This window comes from Canis lupus, chromosome 2 (genome assembly GCF_011100685.1).
Source record: "Canis lupus familiaris isolate Mischka breed German Shepherd chromosome 2, alternate assembly UU_Cfam_GSD_1.0, whole genome shotgun sequence".
In the NCBI taxonomy this organism is placed as follows: domain Eukaryota; kingdom Metazoa; phylum Chordata; class Mammalia; order Carnivora; family Canidae; genus Canis; species Canis lupus.
Window position 1 is genome coordinate 63,515,506 of NC_049223.1, and position 22,069 is coordinate 63,537,574.

The 22,069-nt window shown below is 51.9% G+C and overlaps 1 protein-coding gene and 1 long non-coding RNA gene across 3 annotated transcripts; one reads left to right on the forward strand and one right to left on the reverse strand.

Annotated features, from left to right (window-relative positions):
- Positions 1-259: 259 nt before the first annotated feature.
- On the reverse strand, positions 260-4,707 carry LOC119870328. The gene is made up of 2 exons (XR_005355797.1): positions 4,543-4,707; positions 260-437 (listed from the first exon to the last, which is right to left on the reverse strand). It is a non-coding gene; the product is annotated as an uncharacterized LOC119870328 (long non-coding RNA).
- On the forward strand, positions 3,752-21,133 carry SALL1 (spalt like transcription factor 1). 2 transcript variants are annotated; one of them, XM_038531065.1, is made up of 4 exons: positions 3,752-3,776; positions 5,451-5,543; positions 14,818-18,275; positions 19,507-21,133. In XM_038531065.1, the coding sequence occupies exons 2-4, from the start codon at positions 5,468-5,470 to the stop codon at positions 19,945-19,947; spliced, it is 3,975 nt and encodes a 1,324-aa protein (XP_038386993.1). In that variant the 5' UTR covers positions 3,752-3,776; positions 5,451-5,467; the 3' UTR covers positions 19,948-21,133. The 2 variants fall into 2 exon arrangements, with proteins under 2 accessions (XP_038386993.1, XP_038386992.1); XM_038531064.1 differs by lacking the exon at positions 3,752-3,776 and adding an exon at positions 4,385-4,418.
- The last annotated feature ends 936 nt before the right edge of the window (positions 21,134-22,069 follow it).

Consider the following 22,069-nt stretch of genomic DNA (forward strand, 5'->3'; position numbering starts at 1 on the left):
ATCCCAGCAGATGACAGAAGAACTCATCGTTTTTCACTGGATCCAAAGGTCCTACCTCTTGAGCTCAAAGATGAGAATCTGCGAGCCCTGCTGGGCTTTCTGAACATCCTACTACTAGGTTCCAGGAATTAGCTACACTCTGTTGCAGGATGATATTTTTTTTTTTTCCACGCTGAGAAAAACCGCAATGGGATTTTAACCCAAAGGAAGCAAAGGTTTTCTTTTTTATAAATTCGATTAATCTTTTCCACTTTCTGTACCTCGAGACATTTCCTTTGGGAGGAATTTTGTACCCAGAGACCCCTTAGCGAGGCACTGTTGCATGCGGGGCGCAGCGAATTTAAGTGCAAGACGCCGAATGTGGACGGGAAGCAAAAATCGCAGGCACTTGCAGTCGCCAGCGAAGTCAGCTTCTAAATGCTGCCGTGCGGATGGCCCTGCAAGAGATGGAAGAGGAAGTTTGCCGCGGGCAGGCTGCACGGGACCTCGGGCCGGGAGGCGTGCGGGTGGTGACCAAGCCCGCCCTCCGCTCGCCACGGCTCACTTTCCCGCCGGAGCCGGCGCCGGGGCGCCTGGTCCCCGCGCGGCACCCGGCGCCGGTCTGGAGATAGCCCTTGGCTGTGGGCGGCGGGAGTCCCCCTGAAAGTGCGCCTTTTCGCCGACGCGACTTGGCTGCTGGGGAGCGAGCGCGCCCGGCGCGCACGGCTTCGACTCCGCGGGGACCGGGGCACCCCCCCGCCCAGCCCGCTCCCCGAGGCCCCAGGTTCGAAGCCTCTCCCGTGGCCGAGGCGAGGTGGAGGCTTTGGGCGCCCGCGGTTCGGGCGAGGAAGGAGTTTCCGAAACTCCTGGGGAAGCGAAGCCCCGGGGCGTGGAAAGTAACCGAGCCGCCGGTGGGGTTTCCAAACTTGGTCTGTGCTTTGGGTCAGTTTTAAGGCTCTCTCCTTCCGCCCCTCCAGCCCCAGCCCTAGCCAAGAGTTCTAAGGGCTAGTAACTAGCCGAGTCAATCCTTTTCTCTCTCTGGCCCCCCTTCCTTCCCAAACTTTCAGATCAGAAAAATACAGATAAGCCCCAGGAGTGGTTAATGCGGGTGCGTCCAAGCGTCCCCATCCCAACACACACAGCACCAGCACCAGCACCAGCACCAGCACCAGCACCGCCGCCTCCGCCGCCGCCCCGCGGCCCCTACTCCGTCCCTCCCACCTCCGGGTAGAGGAGGGACTGGGAACCTGATCTCCGGGCCCCTGCCCTAAACATTTCCCCATCAATAATGTTGATACCATCGATGCGCCTCCACCCCCACCCCCGGGGCACCGCTGCCGCCTTTTCGCCGTTTTTTGCTTGACACAAGAAAACGAAACCTCCTCTCCTGCCCTCCTAGCCTCGGGCCGGGAGCCCGCGGGGCCTGGGGCCTGGGGCCGAGGAAGCAGGGGCGCGGCCAGGGCGCGTGGGGGCGTCCTTCAGTTCTGGGGTGCCCAACCAGCGACAGCGGCAAGAGAAGGAGGGTCCCGGGCCCAGGCCAGGCCTCACTCCAGGCTCCATCCCAAATCTGGGGTCAGACTGGGCCAGCATAAGATAGGTTTGCAGGTGGGAGAGGCAGGCCTTGGAAAGGGGAGGCCCAACACCCTCTCCCCTTCCCAGGATCTGGGAGGAAGCAGAGAGAGGCTCGGAAACCCGTTCGCTGGGAACTCGGTCGTGGCCCGCGGCCTTGGGGCACAGCCCTTCGGTCTGCCAACCCACCGAGGCCCTCTGGGTCTGGGAAAACCGAGGAGACGCATTAGTAGAAACACAGACATCAAGCCCCCAAATGTGAGTTTGCAAAACTCGCCAAGCGCCTCCCCCGGGTGCGGTTCTTGTTGGCCCACGAGGTCACGACCCTGGCGCAGCTGCAGCCTCCCTTCGGGCCACCCCCATTCCCCGGCTCAGATCAGCCCCTGAGTACCAGGCCCTCTTGTGGAAAGGGCAAGTCCGACCCGCGTCAGCCTGGCTCCCCCAGCAGCTGCCCCACCCTGGCCCCGGCCGGCGCGACCCCCTACAGAGCGCGCAGGTCACTGGGGTGAGCGAGGCTTGGGGACCGGCTCCCGCTGTAGCACCTCGCTCGCACTCGCTGCCTTCTTTCGACCCGCGCTCAAAAGTAAAAACCAACCCCCCGCTCTGTCTCCGTTTTTATTAATTTAATTATTTCTTTGCCTCGCGGCACGCGAAGCCTCACCCGCGCCCTGACATCGCAGGGCCCGCGTCAGCGAACCGCGGAACTTGGGCCCCAGACAATGGCCCGTAATTGATGTATTGCCATCAACAATAAAGACCAATTCTCCTCTCCCCGCCATTCCGACCATCCCCCTCCTCCCTTCCCCCCTCCTCCACCTCCCCTCTCCTCTCCTCTCTCCCGGCCACCGAGGGAAAGAAAACAAACAAGAAATTAGCGGGGGACGCCGCGCACGGAGCGAGACGCCCGCCTCTCCACCGTCGAGGACGCAAAAGAACGAAAAAAGTTGTTAAAGTTTGGATCCCCCCAATTAATTGGTCTCCGCTCGCCCATTTTTAATTTAGACATCGCGAAGCTGCTTTTGCGTGTGCATTTCGTTTGGTTGTTTGTTTTGGTGTTTTGGGGGGAGGGAAGGCTTTTCTGCCCCCCCCCCCCCATCTTAATAACGCAGCAAGTAACGAACACGTGTGAAGCTGTTCCGAGAGCTTCCCGGGGCGCACGCGGCGCGCACCGCGAAGAGGGGTTTGCGGGATCGCCAGCTCGGCTTGGATCCTGACAGCACGCGGTGACCCGGAGGCCCGGACTCTCAAGAAGCCAAGAGAGTTAGAGACGGATGCGGGCGGCTCCAAGTGCAGGCACAGTCAGAGAAACGAGTGTGCAAGTGCATATATGTACGGGCACGTTGGTGTACCTGGGATGGTGCGGGCTGCTGTGTGCGAGGACCACAGTTTGCAAGGGTGGGGGGGGGCGGTGCGGGATTGGCACGTGTAACTGTACACTTTCCCGGGGGTCTGGGAGAAGCGAGCGGCTCGCACCCCAGGAGCACGCAGATCCATCTTTGCCGAGGGATCTCTTTAAATATTCAGTGAGAAATAATGGCATTTGAAGCACCACCTATGGAAACATTATTATCTTCATTCTTCAACATCAGCCCCACTGATAGCTTCGTTCGTCTTTTTATCAAAATCTACTGTAACCAACAGGACCTGGGGAGAAAGGGAGAGCGAGGTGGAGAGAGGGAGTGGGGGGGGGGGGGGGCGGGGGAAGGACCGAGCGAGGGCAGAAGAGAAGAAAAATAAGAGGGAGAAAAGGTGAAGAAAGGGCGAACAAGAATAAAGAAAGAGAGAAGTTACAACATGAAAAAAAAAAAAAAGTCGCCGGGAGGAAAACAGAAACATCCACCCGCACCCGCACACAAAAGATTTATAATTAAAAAAAAAAAAAAAAAAGACTGAAGATCAACGAAGCTAAGAGAGAAGAGTCATTTGGGGGAGAGCGGTAAGGTCCGAAGCACCCGAAACTACTGGAAAGATTGGTGCCCACTTCGCGCGAACCGACTGTGGTGCTCTCCAGACTCAAGGGCGCTCCCGAATTGGGGCGTCCTTATGAGCCCTCTCTTCTCCCGATAGCGAGATAGGGCAGGGATTGTGTATCTGCACCCCCCCGCCTCCCCCATTACTCGAGCGAAGTTTAGTTTGTCCTTCGGGCGCAGGACTTCGGGAGCCTTGGAGCGAGCAGACCCCGAGGCGCGAGGGCAGAGAGCTAGGCTGAGCCGAGGACTGAGCCTCAGGTTCGCGGGCGCCGGAGCCCGGCGGAGGGGGTGCGGGCCCCACGCTCCCGATTCCGGACCCCGGGGCGCGGGTAGGGAGGCTGCATCTCAGCCTGGGGAGACGGAGCTAGTGCGAAAAGTTTGGGTGCCGCGCTCGGCAAGTGCCGGAGAGATGGAGGCGAGCTTCCATCGGGCCAGACAGTTGCGGACCGGGAGGCCCCCCCCCACGCACCCCCCCCCCCACTCCCACGGCTCGGCGTGGCCACCTGGTTACTAGGAGCCTGGGGCGCGGCCCCCTCCCCCCAGGGTGCGGAGCCCGGGGTCCCGGGGACTGGCTTCGCCCACGGCCGAGCTGGCCTGGGCCGCGCCTCCCGAGGCCAGGGGCGGGCTGCAGCGTCCAGGGTAAGCGGCGGCCCCTCCCCTCCCCCCGGCTGGAGCTGAACTCGGATCCCAGGCCGGTCCCTGCTCTCCGCCCGCCCCGGGCTCGGCGGCGCCACCGCCGCCGCCGCCTCCCCGCGGAGTGACGCGCCCTGCAGCCAACCGGGGCAGCCGGGGGGGAGGTCCGGGAGGGGTCCTGGGCGGAGCCGGGCCGCCCCTTATCCCACGGGCTCGGGGCTGCTTCTCCCGAAAACTTCAGCCCTAATTGTCCTGGGAATGTCCGAGGTAGAGAAAGGGAGCGAGGGAGCACCGAGGGGCTGGGAGATCGGGGCCCTTTGAGAAGGATCCGGGTGGCGGGAGAGTCGCCCCTCCCCCCTCCAAAAGCCCCAAACCCATCACGTTCCCAAACCTTTCCTCGATCCTCTTCTCCGCGCCCCCGCGAGCCCGCGATCCAGGGGATGGAGAACTCGGGGCGAAGGAGCGCCGAGCCAGGCGGCCGGCGGGAGGGAGGCCGGGCCGCGGGCGGGAGGCGGACCGGCGTGGGGCTGGCTCTTCCCCACTCGCTTATTTTTTTTTTTTTATGGGGTGGGGGTGGGCTGCTTTCTGGTAGCTCTTAAAGAAACGAAGAAACACTCACGAAACGGGACTTCCTCTCCCCCCCCCCGCCCAAATCCCGCCACGGGACTCCCTCCCCCCGCGGGCCGGCGCGCCTAGCGCCGGAGTTGGGAAGTTCGCCGCGCGCCCGCAGCCCGGGTCTCCAGCCCCCGCCGCCCGGCCCCACCCCCCGCCCCCCACCCGGGAGGCTTAATTCCGGGGAGGGCATGCTAATTCGGGTCGGCCCAGCCTGCTATGGGGGGGGGGGCGGGGGCGGGGGGGCGCAGGCCGGGGCGCCGGGCGCGCAGAGGCGAGGAGGAAGGCCCGCGGCGGCCGGGCCGCGGAGTCCCGGGCGGTCGCGAAGAGGGTTAACCCAGTGTCGGGCGGCGCGGCGCGCAGAGCCAGCCCCGCGGCCGGCTTATTGGGCCAGCGCGCGGAGAGACAGGGGTCTGCAGCAAATCACGAACTAATTGATTAAGGCGAGCGGGTTTGAATAGCGCTGGCCCGGTGCCAATCGCCTTTCAAAGAGCCCCTCTATGATTAATCGCAATGCATTATTGATAATCATAATTATAGCAGGACACATGCGCGCTGCGCCCGGGGCCGGGGAGCCGGGGAGGGGGCGGGCGGGCCGGCGGGCGGGGGGAGCCGCCGCCGCCGCCGCCGCTCGATTTCCGTAATTTTGAGAAGATTTTTTTTTAGTAATTTTTTATTCTGCCCCAGCTGATGTTTGAGCCAGCATGTCGCGGAGGAAGCAAGCGAAGCCTCAGCATTTCCAATCCGACCCCGAAGTGGCCTCGCTCCCCCGGCGAGATGGTGAGTGCTCCGGCCCGCGCCGCGGACACACACACGCACACACACGCACTCGCACTCACACTCACGCACACCCGGACCCACGCACACGCGGCTGGCCCCCGCGCCCACCGCCCCGGCCGCCGCCGCCGCGTCCCCGCTCGCCTTGCCCACTCGGCGGATTCCTCCTTTCCTTCCTTCATTCCTTTCCTTTCTTTTCTTTTCTTTTCTTTCTTTCTTTCTTTCTTTTTTTTTTTTCTTTTAATTTCCAACTTGCCTGCACCGGGCTCCCCCCCGCCCCCCCCCCCCCCCCCGGCCCGGGGAGAGCAAACACTTCTCCCCGCAGGATCTTTCCGGAGTTGCTGGGTCCCCCCGGGGGGAGCGGAGCGGGCACGCGGGCCCGGCTCCTCCGGCCCGGCTTTTCCGGGGAGCGGCGGCCGGGGCCCGGGCGGCCGGTCGGCGAGGGGCGGGCGGAGGTCGGCCGCGCGGGGCCCCTGGCGCTTCCCCGCTCGATGCCCGGGGGCCCCCCGGCCGGCCCCCGCCGCCCCGGCCCTGCTGCCTGCGGGAAGGAAGTTTACCGGGTGCCCGGGGCTGAGTCCCAGCGCGGGGGAGCCCCCTGTGCCGCGCCCCCCCAAGCGCTCACACCCCACCTGGGCCCGCGCAGGGGCGTGGGGTGCCTTTAGGGGCTCAGGGCTGCCGGAGGCCGGGGACCTGTGTCGGGGCGCCGATGCCGGACACGCCGGGGTCGGGGCAGGGGTGGGGAGGGCTCTTCGCGGCTGGTTGCTTCGGAGGCACAGTGTAGGCTGACGGGGAACGGCGTTGGGGTCCGGCTACGCAAGTTTATTCCCGCATCTTTTCCCCCAGTACATGCACCCCACCCCCCGCCCCCGAGAAATCTTTACATTGAGTGTGCGCCCGCTGAGGATCGTGGTACCCTGTACTTCCAGGAACCCTAAGGGTCTTTCTCCAGGGCTGGGGGTAGGGTGGGGGGGCGCTCAGGCCAGAGGAGGACCCCCCCCCTCCCGAAACAGAGGCACTCGCTTTCTCGGATGGAGGCGACAACTGCGTGGTCCCGAAGGGAATGAACAAGTCTGGAACAAAGTTTGTTTGAGGGCGCCGAGGCCGAGAGTAGGAGAGGTCCCGGCTGGGGATTTGGGGTCCGCAGGGAGCACACCTCGAATCCCTCCTCGTCCCCGAACGTGGCTCACTCTCGGGGCCTCCGCGCTGCCAGGCCCAGCGCCCGAGGCGCAGCAGCGGCGCCCGGGTCGGTCCCCCGCACGGTGCTCGCCTCTCGGCGGCGGGAGGACCAGGGCAACCCCGCCGGGCTCTCCGCGGCCCCGGGCGCCCCTCGGAATGCTCGAGCCTCGGGCTGCGTCTGGGGGTATGGAGGAGGGACTGGACCCCGACAGGGCTCGGAGGCGTGCCCTTAGGTCGGCACCTCTGTCCACCAAACTCTGCGGCCGCCCGGGCCCCGAGGTGCTCGGGCTCCTTCCCAAGAGGCCTGCTTCTCAGTAGACCTGGGGCGCGGGGAGCCGCGCAGAGCCCCGGCACCGAAGCCAAGGGACTCCCGCTGCCGTCACCCCGGCTGTCGGGAAGCGGGACTCCCGGCGTGGGGGTCCCTGTTAGAAATCCGGGGAGAACTGAGACCGATTAAGAAAACTGTTTACAATATTTGCCGGCCTCCCCCCCCCCCCCCCCCGCCCCAGTACTTTTTCGAGCTTCAAGCCATACCCCAGAGTCGCTGCAATTTCTCAGTCCCCGAATCCCGCTTGCCACCCCAGGCAAATCCCGGGACGCGAGGCAAATCGGGGTGAAATTACCCCAGGCCGCAGCACGAGCTCCGAATATTTTTCCGGGTTTTCTCGGCTGGCTTCTTCTGCTTCTCGCCCCCACACCCGTCTTTTCCTAAAGTTTCTTGTGAGACCTTCCACCCCAGAACACTGTTCAAGTTCCCAGTTGGTGTAGGAAAAACCAAACGGAGAAGAAAGAGTTTTTCGGGTTTTGTTTTGTTTTGTTGGGGTTTGGGTTTGTTTGTTTGTTTTGGGGTTGGTTTTTTTTTTTTTTTTTTTTGGTCCATTTTTACCGATTTCATACATTTTCAAAAAAGGAGAAGAAAGACTCGGGCTTCGCGGAGAAATGATGCCTGCTAGATCCTTGCCTTTCTCCGGTCGCCTTCTAAATCCGGAATTTTTAATAGTTAAGGCTTCTCATAAAGCGATAGCATAAAAGGAGTTCACTACCTCTTACCATTATTATTTATTAGGACTTTTTTTTTTTTAAGTTTATTTGAGCTTTGAGGTAAGTTAATTAAGTAACTGAATCAAGTTTCTTTTTTCTTTCTTTCTTCCTTCCTCCCTCTTTCTTTTTTCTTCCCATTCTTTCTCCCCCAAAGCTAGTTCATTGTCCTAAGAAGCAGTAAAGTGTTAGGGGCCCGGTGGCCAGCACTCCCCTCCTGGCTCTTTCTCACCTCTCCCCACCCCCTCTTTTTCTTCGGTGGTAATGGTTTTAGGTTATCACTGTTTTTACATGGTTGAACAATAAGTTTGGGGGAAGCTGCCTAGAGGGTAGATTTTGTAATAGGGTTACAGGATTTAGTATGTTGTAATAATATTAGTACACAACTAATCCTCCTCAGCGTCTGACTTACAGGAGGGCCTTCTACACTCTACGCTTTTTTATTTGGGAATAGTGGGGAGATAGTGGACCCTGAGAGTACATGGCATCTCTCAAAGTTACCTTTCAAAAGTCACCACCTTTTCTGCAAGGAATTCAGCAATCTCTATTCATCTCCCTACACAGGACACACACTACACCAAGTTGTTGGGGTTTGGGGTGGTTTTGTGTGCTTTTTGGTTTTGTTTTGGGTTGGCTTTTTTTTGTTCACATATATAAAGGTTATTAAATTTTTTGGAAGACGGCGCCTCAATCAACATGCGCCTCACTCAACATGTTACCTTTTTCTCATGTCTTGAAATGGTCTGAAAATATGGTCAGTGAAACCTCGAACAAACCAAAGTTAAATGCAGTTGGTGTCCTTGACATACGCTGGCACCTCAAACATGATGATTTCTACCTAGAGCGGGACCTAGAAAAGTTTGTGGGCTCCAAGTCATGGGAGCCCAGAAGCAGAGACTCAGGCTGAGAGCAGCCAGAGCTGCTGCTCTGTGTGTCATGCATGTGTTGTGTGTGCGTGTGCATGTGCGTGTGTGTGTGTTCATGCGTATACAAAGAAAACCAGAGCCATGCAAAACAGCCACACGGATAACTCCCTCAGAACAAGTTCAAGAAAACAAGATTATTTGGTCAGTCCTGCAGTGTTCATATTTTAATTCAGCTGTAATACCAGGAACCCCCTACATTAAACTGGGAAATTTTTCTGTTTCTTATGAAACCAAGATTATGACACATGTTACTTGTCTCTTAAATGGTATTCAACAAGTCTCAAATTATTTGTAGGAAGATTACTGCCATGAGAAAAATAATTTACCTAGATACATAATTTTGAGGAAGGGGAATATTAGAATCTAATGCTTTTCTGTGCTGGTTCTTTCCTAAGCTCTAGTTTTCAGAGAGATGTGTGTGTCTGTTGGGTTTTTCTTCCTTGGGTGGTGTTTTTAAGATTCAAGTAACCACAGGCATGGCCCATTCAGAGTCCATTCATTTATTACAGTATTTTGGTGATCAGCTCTTGCAAGGAAAGATAATATTGGAAGAAAGATAAAAACATCCCGAACTCAAGATAAAACATTGACTCGTATAAAGTATCATAAACATTCCTCTTATTTATATTAATAATGAAATTCTATTATTTACCAAAGTAATTTACTCATTGTGAGCAGCTTAATGGCAAGACATTGATTTCTGGGCCTAAAAGGTTAGAGAGAACTATAATTAATTGCTTTTTTTGAAAAACCGACACCTGCACGATAAGGCAGTTGGAAAGAATTCGTGTTTCATCAGGCCTATTTTAAGTTTGTGGCATAATGGAAGATTCTGGATGAGAGAACGCAAACTGTTTTGGAGGGATTTGCTTCGGGCTGCAAATACTTTCTAAAATGTTAAAAACAAACCTACCAACAAGCAAAGTGTACATGGGCGTGAAAGCATGTATGCAAAAGTGAATTGGTGATACTGAGGGTCTCACAGTGTCTTGCACAGCAAGTTTCTCCTATGGTTTATAGGCACAAGTGCCAATTTATAGGTTACTCTTCGGGGACTTTATTTCATTTCTTTCTACGTTTGCAGGTAGCAAGTCCTCTTTACCAGGAGCCCTTTAGGAGGCAGAAACCCCCGTTTCTCCCGGTGGAGATCTTAGTGGGAACTCCAGCAGGCCAGCCAGCCAGCCAGCCAGAGTCCCCAGTCTGCTAAGTTTTTTGAAATGGTTCAAAGCCCAGTATGTAGTAACCAGAACAAAGTCCTCCTGCAGTCTTCATTCAGTTTTCCTAAGACATGGCTTGGTGCACTGCTCGCCACATCTCCCAAAACTCTCTTAGCTTCACCAAAACTGGAGGAATGTAGCAGCTTAGCGGAGATGGTAAATTACCCGGAGCCCCAGCACCCCTCCCCTCCCCCCCCCAACACACACAGAAAAAAAGTGTGTGGTGCCAGGCTTTAGAAAAGCTAAACGTGTCGAGCTGTTTTAACCTTTGCTAGCCTCCTCCTATGCAAAGGTGACAAGGTCCAGATCATAATATGTCCTTCAGTATCTTCCCAGTGACCCCCAAATTGAGTCTTGCTAGTCACTTAGCAGGAAGTTGGTAGTTTATTTTAGTTTCACCTTATCAGCCTGGCTTCTTTTCCTAACCTTCTTCCCCCGTCACCCTCAGATGCCAGACCCCCAAAGGAGAAGATTGACAGGTAGTCCCCATAGCTCAGTTCTACCCTCAAACAACAGGGATTTAGTTTCTTGTGCCTTTGCCAATGTTTATGTAGTCAAAGTTTAGATCTCGCCTTAAGGAGTCTCTCTTTTTACGCGTCACTGGAATAGGAAAGCCGCAAAGTTTTTGCACCAAACCCTTGCAACTGGAACCCCATCTAGTGTTCGGTTTGATTCATCCAAGGGGAAGACATTTTCCCCCTTCCGTTTATTGTGTCCATGAGGGGGGCTTGTATCGCAGCTCTCAAAGGAGTGTCTTGTCCCGGGTGTTATTTATTTATTTTTTTCCCAGAGATATCACTTGTATTCTTCTACGAGACAAGACCCTAATCCTGGCCAGAACGCGGAGGGAATTGAAGCCAGCCAGTAATGTGTCATTTGGTTGCATATAACAGAGAGGAAAACTTAAGACACTATCACACAGAGTGTGCAGGGCATACGTTGGAGCGCTTGAAATTTCTTTGGCCTCTTACGCTTGACCCTCAGATGTAGGCTTTTCCCAGGTCTGGGCTAAAATATGTATGTACGTTATTATAACACTACGAAAAAGATAAAACAGCAGTCAATCAAAAATGCTGGTGATGGCCTTTCTAAATTGGTCTACGGCGAGGGACAGCCTGTAAAAATGATAAGCTCCAAAATCACAATCCTGAGAGGTTCTATTAAAAATGTTCATGGGATCTTCAGGCAGTGGAAAGTAAAGTGAAGGATCTTTCTGAAGAGCTCCAGCAAAGAAGACTAAATGCGGTAGAATAGAGTTGTTTTGTTTTGTTTTGTTTTTTTCCTGGCTGGCTAAACCTTGCTGTGTGGGGCATAGTTTTATTTTTGTTTTCACAGTAGACAGATATACTGGAACACTTCAATTTTCTGCCTCCTATTCTGCAATGTTAGGTTGAGATGATGAGAAACTGACAAATTTGAATTGGGTGTCAAGTACCTAAATAGTATAAGACTTAAAACATCTGGGATTTTAGTATAAATTGGATGGAGCTGTAAGGTCAGCCCCTTCTCCTCTAAAAAAAGTAGAAACTTAAAAAAAAAAAATCCCAGAAAAATTCCAGATATCTTTTTGTGTGTACAAACTTAGCAAACCACTACTTCTCACATTTTCCTGCCTGACTAGGATTATAAAATTAATTTGTATGCAAGCTCCATAGAAAAGGACCTGGAATGTTACTTTCACCATAGTACAGGGAACGAGGCAACTGTATTTACTATAATGGGGTCACCAGTTGCAATCCTGTGTAACAGATTACTGAGAAACAAGATAGCAGACGGTCAGAAAAATGAATTAGAACACCTTAGTGTGTGTGTGTGTCTTATTACAACTTAAAATGTTCCCTCTGGTAGTTAAAGATTCAAACTAGTCCTCATGCTTTGTCTTTGTTGTTGTTGAGCTACTTCATTGCAATTCAGTTCAGAACGCAGATAGATTGAAAGTTAAGAGCTATTACAGTATAGCGACACCTGCTTTTGAAATAAATCAAAATAGATACTGGATTTTTTTTTGGGGGGGGCGTTCATAAACATCAGGAGATTAAATTAGTCGACTCTACAGTGAGATCAAATGTCAGCTTATTAAAATGTTGTGAAAATCCAAGCTTAAAACATGGGCAGCTTTTTAACACAGTCTCTTTCTTAGAAGCAAGCAGGCATTTATTTTTAAGCATCTACATTTTCCGTCCAGTTAGCACAATCCTAAATATAAAAATGTTCAGGTTGAAAAACTTGAAAATTCTCAAGTGAGTCTTGAAGCAGCACAAATGCCAGAATTGGAGCGCAGGAAAGTAATAATCAGCTAAATCCTATAAAGTAACCTTTTTTTTATTTTGTCTATATATTATGAGAATATCAGATGTTTGCAAGTTATAAAGAATTAAAATGCCCTTTAATCGTGAACACAGATGTGCTAAATATTTGAAGCAACTACATTGTAATGTGTACAATTGATGAAGTCAGTTTTCTGATTTCCCTTGCTAGTTATTTAGTTCTGAATCTGTCATTATTTGTCTAAGCCCAGCTGACCAAGCAAAACTGTGTTTTAAAGTGGCTTTATGTTTTGATAAATGTGAGCTGGTTGAAAAGTATTTTCCACTGAATGCAGAGCTTAATAGAACATGCTGACATAATAGTTTTAATGCATTTTGTTGAAAATGTGTGAACAAACAGAATAGCTTTTGTTCCTTCATAATTGGCTGTAAAAGTAGATGGAAACATAACCATTACATATGGAAATGTGCAAAGAGAAAGAAATAACATTTCTGTTGAATATATTAGGAATTGCATTTCCTAGTTTAAAATAAGCATCTGAAATGGATGCATCATTTAAAATTGGTTGTCAAAATAAGAAGCTTTAAACAGAATTTTTGTCACATTATTTTTGTCCCAAGTTAAGCAACATAACTTCAGTGAATTTCGTTTAATATTTTGTTTACATTATTTTAAGGCAGGGAGAGAGACAGAAAGTGCTTAAAACAGCACCTTGGATGTGCACAGGAATCCGGTGCCAATTAGGATGATTAAACATTAAATTAAAACTGAATCATTATTGGTATTTTCTGCTACAGCTAAGATTTGTTTGGTATTGTTAATGCATTTTGCTCTATACCCTTGTGGAGATTAAAAGATGGGTATTAGAAAAGCTAGCTTGTTAAGTATAACTTAGCTACTCAAATAACACTCCCAGTGAATAAAGTGTGCATACATTTGGCATACTTCACCGGGGCTTCTCATCAACTTGGGCATCACTCAAGACAAATAGAGTTAAAGGAATTTCCAGAAGTTAGAATTTAGGTATTAATTATATTTTCTGGAATGTAAAAATACTCAAGCTTTTTATTTTTATTTTTTTATTTTTTGGATGTTTACTACGAAAAGGCAAATGGCTGACTCTTTTGAGTTGACTCTGAAGTTTACCGAAAAAGCAACATTTTGAATCTGTATTTATTCATATTTGCAATTAGTTGGGGTTTTTTTTTTTTTTTTTCCCTCCCTGCAAGTTTTCTGGGAGATTCAATTTGGAAGTCATGGAAACTAACTATTATCTGATTCAGTTCTGCAGAAAAGCATGCAGGGAGGTAATCCTTGAATTAAACAGTTTTTTTTTTTTTTTCACAGCCTTCGGAGATGACCACACACCATTTGTACAACAGAAGTTGGTGTTCCCCATGCTGGGCAAACAATGGGACTCCATCCTGTCTTTGAATAGGATGTTAGCTTGGAGTTGGAGATTTTTATGTTTAATTTACAAATGGATCTTAGCGAGAAGAAATCTGAGCAACCAGTGGAAACAAACATGAAATAAAGGGATTTTTATAATGAAAGGTTCAGGACAATCTGTTAAACAATTGATAACAGTTAAGAGCAAACTGTTTTTAAAGGCATTCAGACAAGGAGAATTGCACAGCCTTTCCAAACTCGAAACCAAGAATTATTTCTTCCCTTCCCCTTAATGGCACATCCTTCTAGAAGTTGCTGTTGAATCAGAAATGTAAATCTTGTGCCAGTTTTTATAGATATAGAGAGCATTTTTGATGAAATATTTAGAGGCATAGCGTTGCCATTTGGAGCACAGTGGCATATATTCCTTGAAGAGCAGAATGGTAGCCAGGGCCGCATTCTTTAATTTTAAAAATAAACATGCCATGGGGTGATGTATAGGTGCCAGGCAGGCCTTGTAACGGATTATGATCATTGTGTTTCTCTTCCGTGTGTGTGTGTGTGTGTGTGTGTGTGTGTGTGTGTGTTGCTTTGCTTTCTTGTTTGTATTCAGCGGAGTCTTGAGCAGTCTGGAGGATTTGTTACTGATGTGGCTAAAGTGTGTTTGTCACCAATCAGCCTTGGCTCAGGTTCTAGGTAGGGGCTGGAGGTGATTTTTAAGGTGTCAGTCTTCTGCTTGGTGATATGCATCCTCCCCACCCCCCCTCCCCCGCCCCGTCAACAACTGATTGGAACCTGAATGACTACAAATTAGTTTAGTGACAGAACAAACTGTCACAGATATCTTTGAATCAGTTGAAAATGAATAAGGTTGACAGAAACTCAAGAGGCTAATAAGTCCTCAGAATGGTTGCCGGACCCTCTCTGGATGAGTAGACAATAAGGTGTATAAAATATTGGAAATCAATGTTTTGCTATGGAATTTCATTATGCACCAATGTCTTCAGTTCGTAGTATTTTATATTTTGATGGATTATCTGAAGACCTTGGCTATCTGAGATACCCGATGATAGGAACTCCTCCACACCCTCAAAATTTAATTATGAACGTTCTTAGGTGCAATCGACTGGTTTTCAGGGGCCAGAGTTTTGAGTTTGGAAGACAGAACACGATTGGTCAGCCTCCACCTCCTTGTTTTGCAGTCACGGGTGACCCGGGGTGCCCTGGCCCCCTTTCTAACCCTGCACCTTTTGATATTTGCAGGAGACACAGAGAAAGGTCAACCAAATCGCACCACCAAGAGCAAGGACGCCCACGTCTGTGGCCGGTGCTGTGCCGAGTTCTTTGAATTGTCAGATCTTCTGCTCCACAAGAAGAACTGTACTAAAAATCAATTAGTTTTAATCGTCAATGAGAGCCCGGCCACCCCACCCGAAACCTTCTCTCCCACTCCCCCTCCCGAGCATCATCCCGATGAACCACAAATGAATGACCCCGCTAACAAAACAGATCAGGCCGACTGCAGTGACCTTTCGGAACACCGCGGCCGCGACAGGGAAGAGTCCATGGAGGTGGAGGCCCCGGGGGCTAACAAAGGTGGCGGTGGCGCTCCGGGCGGCGGCGGCGGTGGCAGCGGCGGCGGTGGCAGCAACAGCGGTGCCACGCCGGGCGGCGGCGGCGGCCCCTCCACAGGTACCTCAGCGATCACAACCTCTCTACCTCAACTCGGGGACCTGACGACACTGGGCAACTTCTCCGTGATCAACAGCAATGTCATCATTGAGAACCTGCAGAGCACCAAGGTGGCGGTGGCCCAGTTCTCCCAGGAAGCGAGGTGCAGCGGGGCCTCCGGGGGCAAGCTGGCCGTCCCGGCCCTCATGGAGCAGCTCCTGGCCCTGCAGCAGCAGCAGATCCACCAGCTGCAGCTGATCGAACAGATCCGCCACCAAATACTGCTGTTGGCTTCTCAGAACGCAGACTTGCCAACGTCTCCTAGTCCTCCTCAAGGGGCTTTACGAACATCTGCCAACCCCTTGTCCACACTAAGCTCCCATTTATCTCAGCAGCTGGCGGCGGCAGCTGGATTAGCACAGAGCCTCGCCAGCCAGTCTGCCAGCATCAGCGGCGTGAAACAGCTCCCCCCCATCCAGCTACCTCAGAGCAGTTCCGGCCACACCATCGTTCCACCCAACAGCGGCTCTTCCCCCAACATTAACATTTTGGCGGCAGCGGTGACCACCCCGTCCTCGGAAAAAGTGGCTTCGAGCGCTGGCGCCTCGCACGCCGGCCACCCGGCAGCCTCGGCGTCATCCTCACCAGCTTTTGCAATAAGCAGTTTATTGAATCCTGCATCTAATCCACTTCTACCTCAGCCGGCCCCCGCTAACTCGGTTTTCCCCAGCCCCTTGCCCAACATCGGAACGACTGCAGAGGATTTAAACTCCCTGTCTGCCTTGGCCCAGCAAAGAAAAAGCAAGCCACCAAATGTCACTGCCTTCGAAGCGAAGAGTACTTCGGATGAGGCGTTCTTCAAACACAAGTGCAGGTTCTGCGCGAAGGTCTTCGGGAGCGACAGTGCCTTGCAGATCCACCTGCGCTCCCACACCGGAGAGAGGCCCTTCAAGTGCAACATCTGCGGAAACAGGTTCTCCACCAAGGGGAACCTCAAAGTCCACTTCCAGCGCCACAAAGAGAAATACCCTCATATCCAGATGAACCCCTATCCCGTGCCTGAGCATCTGGACAATATCCCCACGAGTACCGGCATCCCATACGGCATGTCCATTCCTCCGGAAAAGCCGGTCACCAGCTGGCTAGACACCAAACCGGTCCTGCCCACCCTGACCACTTCGGTCGGCCTGCCGTTGCCCCCGACCCTCCCGAGCCTCACACCGTTCATCAAGACCGAAGAGCCAGCCCCCATCCCCATCAGCCATTCTGCCACCAGCCCCCCAGGCTCAGTCACTAGTGACTCCGGGGCCCCCGAGCCGGCCCCCAGAAACCTGGGTGGGCTCGCAGATGAGGCCGAAGGGTCCACGGTGCCACCCTCCGGTGGCAAAAGCGAAGAGAGTGGCCTGGCCCCCGGCTCAGCCGCGGCGGCCAGTAGCAGCTGTCTGAGCTCCCCAGCAGCAGACGGTGGCCCGGGCAGTGCCACCGCCTTCACCAACCCCTTGCTGCCGCTCATGTCTGAGCAGTTCAAGGCGAAGTTTCCGTTTGGGGGCCTCCTGGACTCGGCCCAGGCGTCAGAGACATCCAAGCTGCAGCAGTTGGTAGAGAACATTGACAAGAAGGCCACGGACCCCAATGAGTGTATCATCTGCCACCGGGTCCTCAGTTGTCAGAGCGCCTTGAAGATGCACTACCGGACGCACACCGGGGAGAGGCCCTTTAAGTGTAAGATCTGCGGCCGGGCTTTCACCACGAAAGGGAACCTTAAAACCCATTATAGTGTCCATCGTGCTATGCCCCCGCTCAGAGTCCAGCATTCCTGCCCCATCTGCCAGAAGAAGTTCACCAACGCTGTGGTCCTGCAGCAGCACATTCGAATGCATATGGGCGGTCAGATCCCCAACACCCCGGTCCCCGACAGCTACCCCGAGTCCATGGAGTCAGACACGGGCTCCTTTGACGAGAAGAATTTCGACGACCTGGACAACTTCTCCGATGAAAACATGGAGGACTGTCCCGAGGGCAGCATCCCTGACACGCCCAAGTCCGCGGATGCGTCCCAAGACAGCCTGTCTTCTTCGCCTTTGCCCCTGGAGATGTCAAGCATCGCTGCTTTGGAAAATCAGATGAAGATGATCAATGCCGGCCTGGCAGAGCAGCTGCAGGCCAGCCTGAAGTCCGTGGAGAATGGGTCCGTCGAGGGGGACGTCCTGACCAACGATTCGTCCTCGGTGGGTGGTGATATGGAGAGCCAAAGTGCTGGCAGCCCGGCCATCTCAGAGTCTACCTCTTCCATGCAGGCTCTGTCCCCATCCAACAGCACCCAGGAGCTGCACAAGTCACCCAGCGTGGAGGAGAAGCCACAGAGAGCAGTACCTAGCGAGTTTGCCAATGGCCTGTCCCCCACCCCCGTGAATGGGGGGGCTTTGGATCTGACATCCAGTCACGCAGAGAAAATCATCAAAGAAGATTCTTTGGGGATCCTCTTCCCTTTTAGAGACCGGGGTAAATTTAAAAACACTGCTTGCGACATTTGTGGCAAAACCTTTGCTTGTCAGAGTGCCTTGGACATTCACTACAGAAGTCATACCAAAGAGAGACCATTTATTTGCACAGTTTGCAATCGCGGCTTTTCCACAAAGGGTAATTTGAAGCAGCACATGTTGACACATCAGATGCGGGACCTACCATCACAGCTCTTCGAGCCCAGTTCCAACCTCGGCCCCAATCAGAACTCGGCGGTGATCCCCGCCAACTCGTTGTCATCTCTCATCAAGACAGAGGTCAACGGCTTCGTGCATGTCACTCCTCAGGACAGCAAGGACACCTCCACCAGTCACGTCCCCTCTGGGCCTCTGTCCTCCTCCGCCACGTCCCCAGTTCTGCTCCCAGCCCTGCCCAGGAGAACTCCCAAGCAGCACTACTGCAACACGTGTGGCAAAACCTTCTCCTCGTCGAGCGCCCTGCAGATCCACGAGCGAACTCACACTGGAGAGAAACCCTTTGCTTGCACTATATGTGGGAGAGCTTTCACAACAAAAGGCAATCTGAAGGTACCTCACTCTCTCTGTCCCTCACCCAGCCACCCACCCAGCGGCCCTGTCACCGGTCACCATTGATTATCTGTAATGCATGCTCCCCACCCCCAACCCCCAGCCAGCAGCCCCCACAGGCAGGATATGCAGGGAGAGAGTTCTCGTGAGGGTACCTGCCACGTGTGGCTGACGGCAGAGAAACAAGGGTGCCCGTGCGGGTCATGATCGTGCCGGGGACCTGGGGATCCAGGACAGGCTGCGGCCTGCCGAGCGTGAGAGCGCCTGCAATCGTTTGGTACGCCTAAGCCAAATAGCAGCCCATCCCCGCTGTCTCGCTAAGTGCACCAAATGAATTGCCTTACCTACCAAGCAAGACAGCCCGGCGTTGCCATGGGGTATTGATTAAAGACCTCCACGTGGCCTGTGTGCAGCCCGTATCACTTAATAATTACCGTCCTCCTCGGCGGATGCATCTATTTTTCATAACTCCGCAGTCCAGCACGGCTTGCGTCCCGAAAAAAAACAATAACGTCACACTGCTCTGCTAATGGGCATTATGATAATTGATTATACAACATTTCCTGCTGATATGTGTTGGAAATAAAAGCAAATATGCTTAGGTTCTAGAGCAACAGTTGAGCGCTCTTACTGTGTACATTTTTTCTGTTGACAGAGTCTTTCTCTAGAGATTGCTGCCAGTAATGCGAGATGAATAATTACTTTCTGGCTTTGCTCGCCGTGCTTGGGCCCTCCGATGGGCAATCTGTGAGGGGTACTTTCTTCCCATCTGAAAAGGACATTTATAGGGTAAAGGGTGTCAGATACAATACTTACCATCGCAATGAGAGTGGACATAACAATTCTAACCCTGAAAGGAGCTATCTGCGACTGACTGGCTTGCTTGAGGCCATTATAAGCTAAATACGGGTAATAAAAAAAGAGTAAGTAAGGCAGGCATCTTGGCCCAGGAAGAGGGAAGGCGGCCCAGGGCTGGGGAGAGCACACGCGTTATTACCAGGCGGCCGGAGTGGACGGTTCCCGTTCCCTTCTCCGCGGTCTGGCACTTTAATAAGAATAGACATGTGGGCCACTGGCTTTGTCGAGTGTTGGGATATGAGCTGAGACAGATTCAACTATTAAGCTTCTCCCTTCCTCTCTCTCTCTCTCTCTCTCCCCTTCTTTCTTTTTCTTTTTCTTCTTCTTTTTTTTTTTTCCCCTTCCAACCCCCCCCTCCCCTGCCTCATCTCAGGTACACATGGGCACTCACATGTGGAATAGCACCCCTGCGCGACGGGGTCGGCGGCTCTCTGTGGATGGCCCCATGACATTTCTAGGAGGCAATCCTGTCAAGTTCCCAGAAATGTTCCAGAAGGATTTGGCGGCCAGGTCAGGAAGCGGGGATCCTTCCAGTTTCTGGAATCAGTATGCAGCGGCGCTCTCCAACGGGCTGGCCATGAAGGCCAATGAGATCTCCGTCATTCAGAATGGTGGCATCCCTCCAATTCCTGGAAGCCTGGGCAGCGGGAGCAGCTCACCTATTAGTGGGCTGACGGGAAATCTGGAGAAGCTCCAGAACTCAGAGCCCAGCGCTCCTCTGGCCGGCCTGGAGAAGATGGCCAGCAGCGAGAACGGAACCAACTTCCGTTTCACCCGCTTCGTGGAGGACAGCAAAGAGATTGTCACAAGTTAAAGCAACTCTGGCTGGAGAAACAGCATCCCCCCCCCCACAACACCCCATTCAGAACAAGACCCACGGTTGCCTCCTCCTCCTCCTTGCCCGTCCCCCCCCCACCCCCTACCCCTTCCCTTCTGGTTCCCCCAGATCTATGAACTACAACATTATGAAGACATTCTTTTGTACCTTGTTCAACTTCTAGAGTTATAAGAAAGCTTATTTATTAGTGAATATAACCTGGCTTTGCAAACAGAATGCAAGCGTTAACTTTGGTCTTCTGTATTTTGGACTAAATACTAATTGACTAGAGTGCTATAAACTTGCTGTAACATTTATGGCAATCGCAAGTTGCCCTGCTAGGCGGTCTTAATCTGGCATTAACTTATTTTCTATATCCGGTTTAATATGAATCTGGTGTCGATGCAATGCCTCAGTGATGCATTAGATCTCTAATAAAGTCTGTATATAAATGTACACTTTGATCCTGCTGGAGAATTTTATCAGCAAACACATTGTCTAATCTTTCAAAACAAATTTAAGCAAAGGACTGAAAGTACAGACTGATCAATGTGGTTCTTTGAAAGGTTTGGGGTTTTGTTTTTGTTTTTGTTTTTTGATTTTGATTCGAAAATTCAACCTGCTTTTTTTTTTTTTTTTTTGTAGATTTAACCATTTCCGTTTTGAACTGCTATTTGTATTGTGCTTTTTACTTGAGTCGTCCTCAATGTTGATAAGTTTCTGTACAGTAATAAGCACGCAGAATTCTTTAGAGAAAATACAAGTGTTGTTTTGGTAGTTGAAACTGAGACGTAACATTTTGCCTTGTAGGTATATTCACAATAGAAAATGTGTGCTGGAATTACACAATGCTGCTAAGTATGGCATCTTGAACAACCGTCAGTGGAGAAAATGTAGATGCTCTTGTATATACGATAAGAAATATCACTTTCATTAAAATGTACATATGTTCCTTACAAGAGCAAATGCTTCTTCTTGATCAAGAGAGCAGGTATAGTGTTTGTTTATTTTGTATTAGGTATGGAAGAAAACAAAATTGGACTGTTACATGCACTTTCTTGGAAAGTTGAAAGGAAATGGGGGGTCCAATTTCTTTAACATTTAATACTTACTAACAACAGAGATACTGTAATTTTACTCAAGTAATCAAATACATTTTTTTTTTGCAACAGATAAAACAAAATACTGTGTCTGTGTTTTTAGAGTGCATTTCTATTTAGCCAGGCCCCGAAATGTATTTTAACATTTCCCCAGGCACCAGTAAAGTGTATGTGAGTGTGTATCTCTCTCTCTCTAAATAAGGAATTGTAAAAGGCGTAACAGAAACAGGTTTGCATGGGCCTGTGGGTTTGCTTTTTTTTTTTTCCTTTCTCTTTCATTTTGTCGTTTCTCTTTTTAATTTGGAGGATCTAGATATTTCCCCAGTCATCCATGACTCATCTGGGCACTCAACCCCCACCCCCCCCAAGAAGGAGGAAAAATGAAATAAAAAGCAGTTCTTGGAGGTTTCATCTGAACAGGTCATCCCTGAAGCAGGACATTTGGCCCATTTAGATTTCAGGTTTATTTCAACGGTGCTGGATCCGCTTCCCTTGATTCAGTGGCTTTTTTCAGGCAGAGAAAGCCCCATGGCTGCAGAATGCCCGATGCAGTGGGGGTTATATCATCTGACTCTGAAACTAGGCCTCAACCCACAGAGGTCAACCGGTCCGTTAATTAGTCTTTCAGGCATTGAGTCACACACATGCATGTTTGAAAGAAAAAGTCCATTACAACTTGAATGTTTCGTCACCAAAATTCAATCTGATCCTTCCTCTCTCCCTTTTGTTCTAGGGGAAACATGTTTTCCTCCTGAGCACTATTTTGGGGTGAGCAAACGGACAGGGTGGAAGTTGGTGTCTACAGGGGTCCGGCGATTTGTTTCTTTCAGGGAGGTAGGTGGTGAGCCGCCAGCAGGCCGCCGGTGGCCAGTGGCCCTGCACCCAGGTAAGGGACAAGCATCGGGTCGCCTCCCAGCAGGAGTCTGCGCCCGGACTCGCCTCCCCAGCTGCGTGGCTCGGCCTGGGGCACCAGGCCAGGACGACGCGGGGACGGGGTGCTGGTGGGGCCGCGCGCGGTG